This window comes from Myotis davidii, unplaced genomic scaffold (genome assembly GCF_000327345.1).
Source record: "Myotis davidii unplaced genomic scaffold, ASM32734v1 scaffold1185, whole genome shotgun sequence".
NCBI lineage: Eukaryota > Metazoa > Chordata > Mammalia > Chiroptera > Vespertilionidae > Myotis > Myotis davidii.
The window spans coordinates 6,497-8,064 of NW_006296007.1; the positions used below are offsets into that span (position 1 = coordinate 6,497).

At 37.4% G+C, this 1,568-nt stretch overlaps 1 protein-coding gene across 1 annotated transcript in view; it reads left to right on the forward strand.

Moving 5' to 3' along the window:
* Window positions 1-165, forward strand: part of LOC102755209 (olfactory receptor 502-like) — a 992-nt gene extending 827 nt beyond the window's left edge. The window contains exon 2 of the mRNA XM_015568602.1: window positions 1-165. This exon is cut by the window's left edge and continues 46 nt beyond it. Coding sequence (XP_015424088.1) covers window positions 1-165 — 165 coding nt within the window.
* Window positions 166-1,568: the final 1,403 nt, after the last annotated feature.

Sequence of the window (1,568 nt, forward strand, 5' to 3'; positions counted from 1 at the left end):
TATGTGATGCCCAAGTCCATTTACTCAACCAAACAGAACAAGGTGGTATCTGTGTTCTATATGGTGGTGATCCCCATGCTGAATCCCATCATCTACAGCCTCCGGAACAATGACATTAAGAGGGCTCTGAAGAGAGTGCTTCATAAGATAATATTTTCTTACTGAAGCCTGCTATTTTGTGGCATTTGATATGATAATATGTCATAATATAATAAAGGGAGGTTGAGTGTCTGTGGTCAAGATATATTCATCCATATGTCATTAGCCAGTGTGGAGCTATTGTGTGAAGATAGGGGGTAGATTTTCTGATATCAAATAGTATTAGAGGCCCATTATCAGTTACTTCTAACAAAATTAACCTAAATTTATAATTATGAACACAAATTTTTAACATAAAAATACTTCATATACTTAAAATCCCCTTAAATATTATTCATTTTTTCAAAAGTTGTTTTCTGTCATGATTATTGTACCTCCAAACCTTTAAGACTGTGTCTACTTTCTACAGAAGCTTATCCTAAAATAAACGTGATAATTATAGTTATAACTGAGTACATTATGAGTAGAAAAGACCGAGTGCAACCAGACAGTAAAATTACTGATGACATTCTTCTTGGAGGAAGGTTATCAGCTGGGAAAGTGCTCTGTGGAGTCATAAATTGTGACCTGTGTTCCTGATCTCTGGCTCCAGCGTAGTTACAGGGGACCTCATTATAGAACAGGATGAGATGCCCCTGACTGCCTTGTGAATTCTTCTGTCAGGTCAAAACAGTGATTCTCTGTGGGAAGGAGCAGGGATCCTGATATTTTCATAGACTGAGTGAACAAAATCTTGGAGTGATTTGTTCATGATCAGATTTGCATCCTGTTAAGGAAGCTTGAGGGAACTCCATTGTATTTTCTATGAAGCTTAATTTACCTCTATATACTAAATGACTACCACATGTATTTCTCAAAAAACCACATGTTTTTGGCTTTCCCTGGCTTCTACTCAGTATTTTAGATAAACATATTTTTGTCTATTGAATCCTTAGCATTAACTGTCTAAAATTAAGTAATTATCTCTTTCCATCCCAACTTATTTTCCTCCAAAGTTTCATATTATCCAATTTACTGATCCTGAAACCTGAGAGTAATTTCTTTCATTCCCTCCTCATGTCTGTCTACATTAGATGACAAAGTCTTATACATTCTGAGCCCAATATTTATTTATTATTTCTCTTCATTTTCATTGTCAGCACTTCTATTCCAAGCTACCAGCCTATACATTTATTTCACAACTAGAGACCTGGTGCACGAAATTCATGCAGGGTTGGGTCCCTAGGTCTGGCCTTCCCACCTCCTCCTTCCCTTGCTTCCTCAGCACACCTGGCTGCTGCTGGTCACCTGCCATGTTCTGCGCTGCGCCCTGGTGGTCAGCGCCCATCATAACAAGCGATCAAACTCACGCTCTCCCAGTGGAACACCCAAGTGAACAATTTGCATATTAGCCTTATATGTATGTATAGATATAGACATATAGATATATAGGTATATAGATATACAGATATACAGATATATAGGTATAT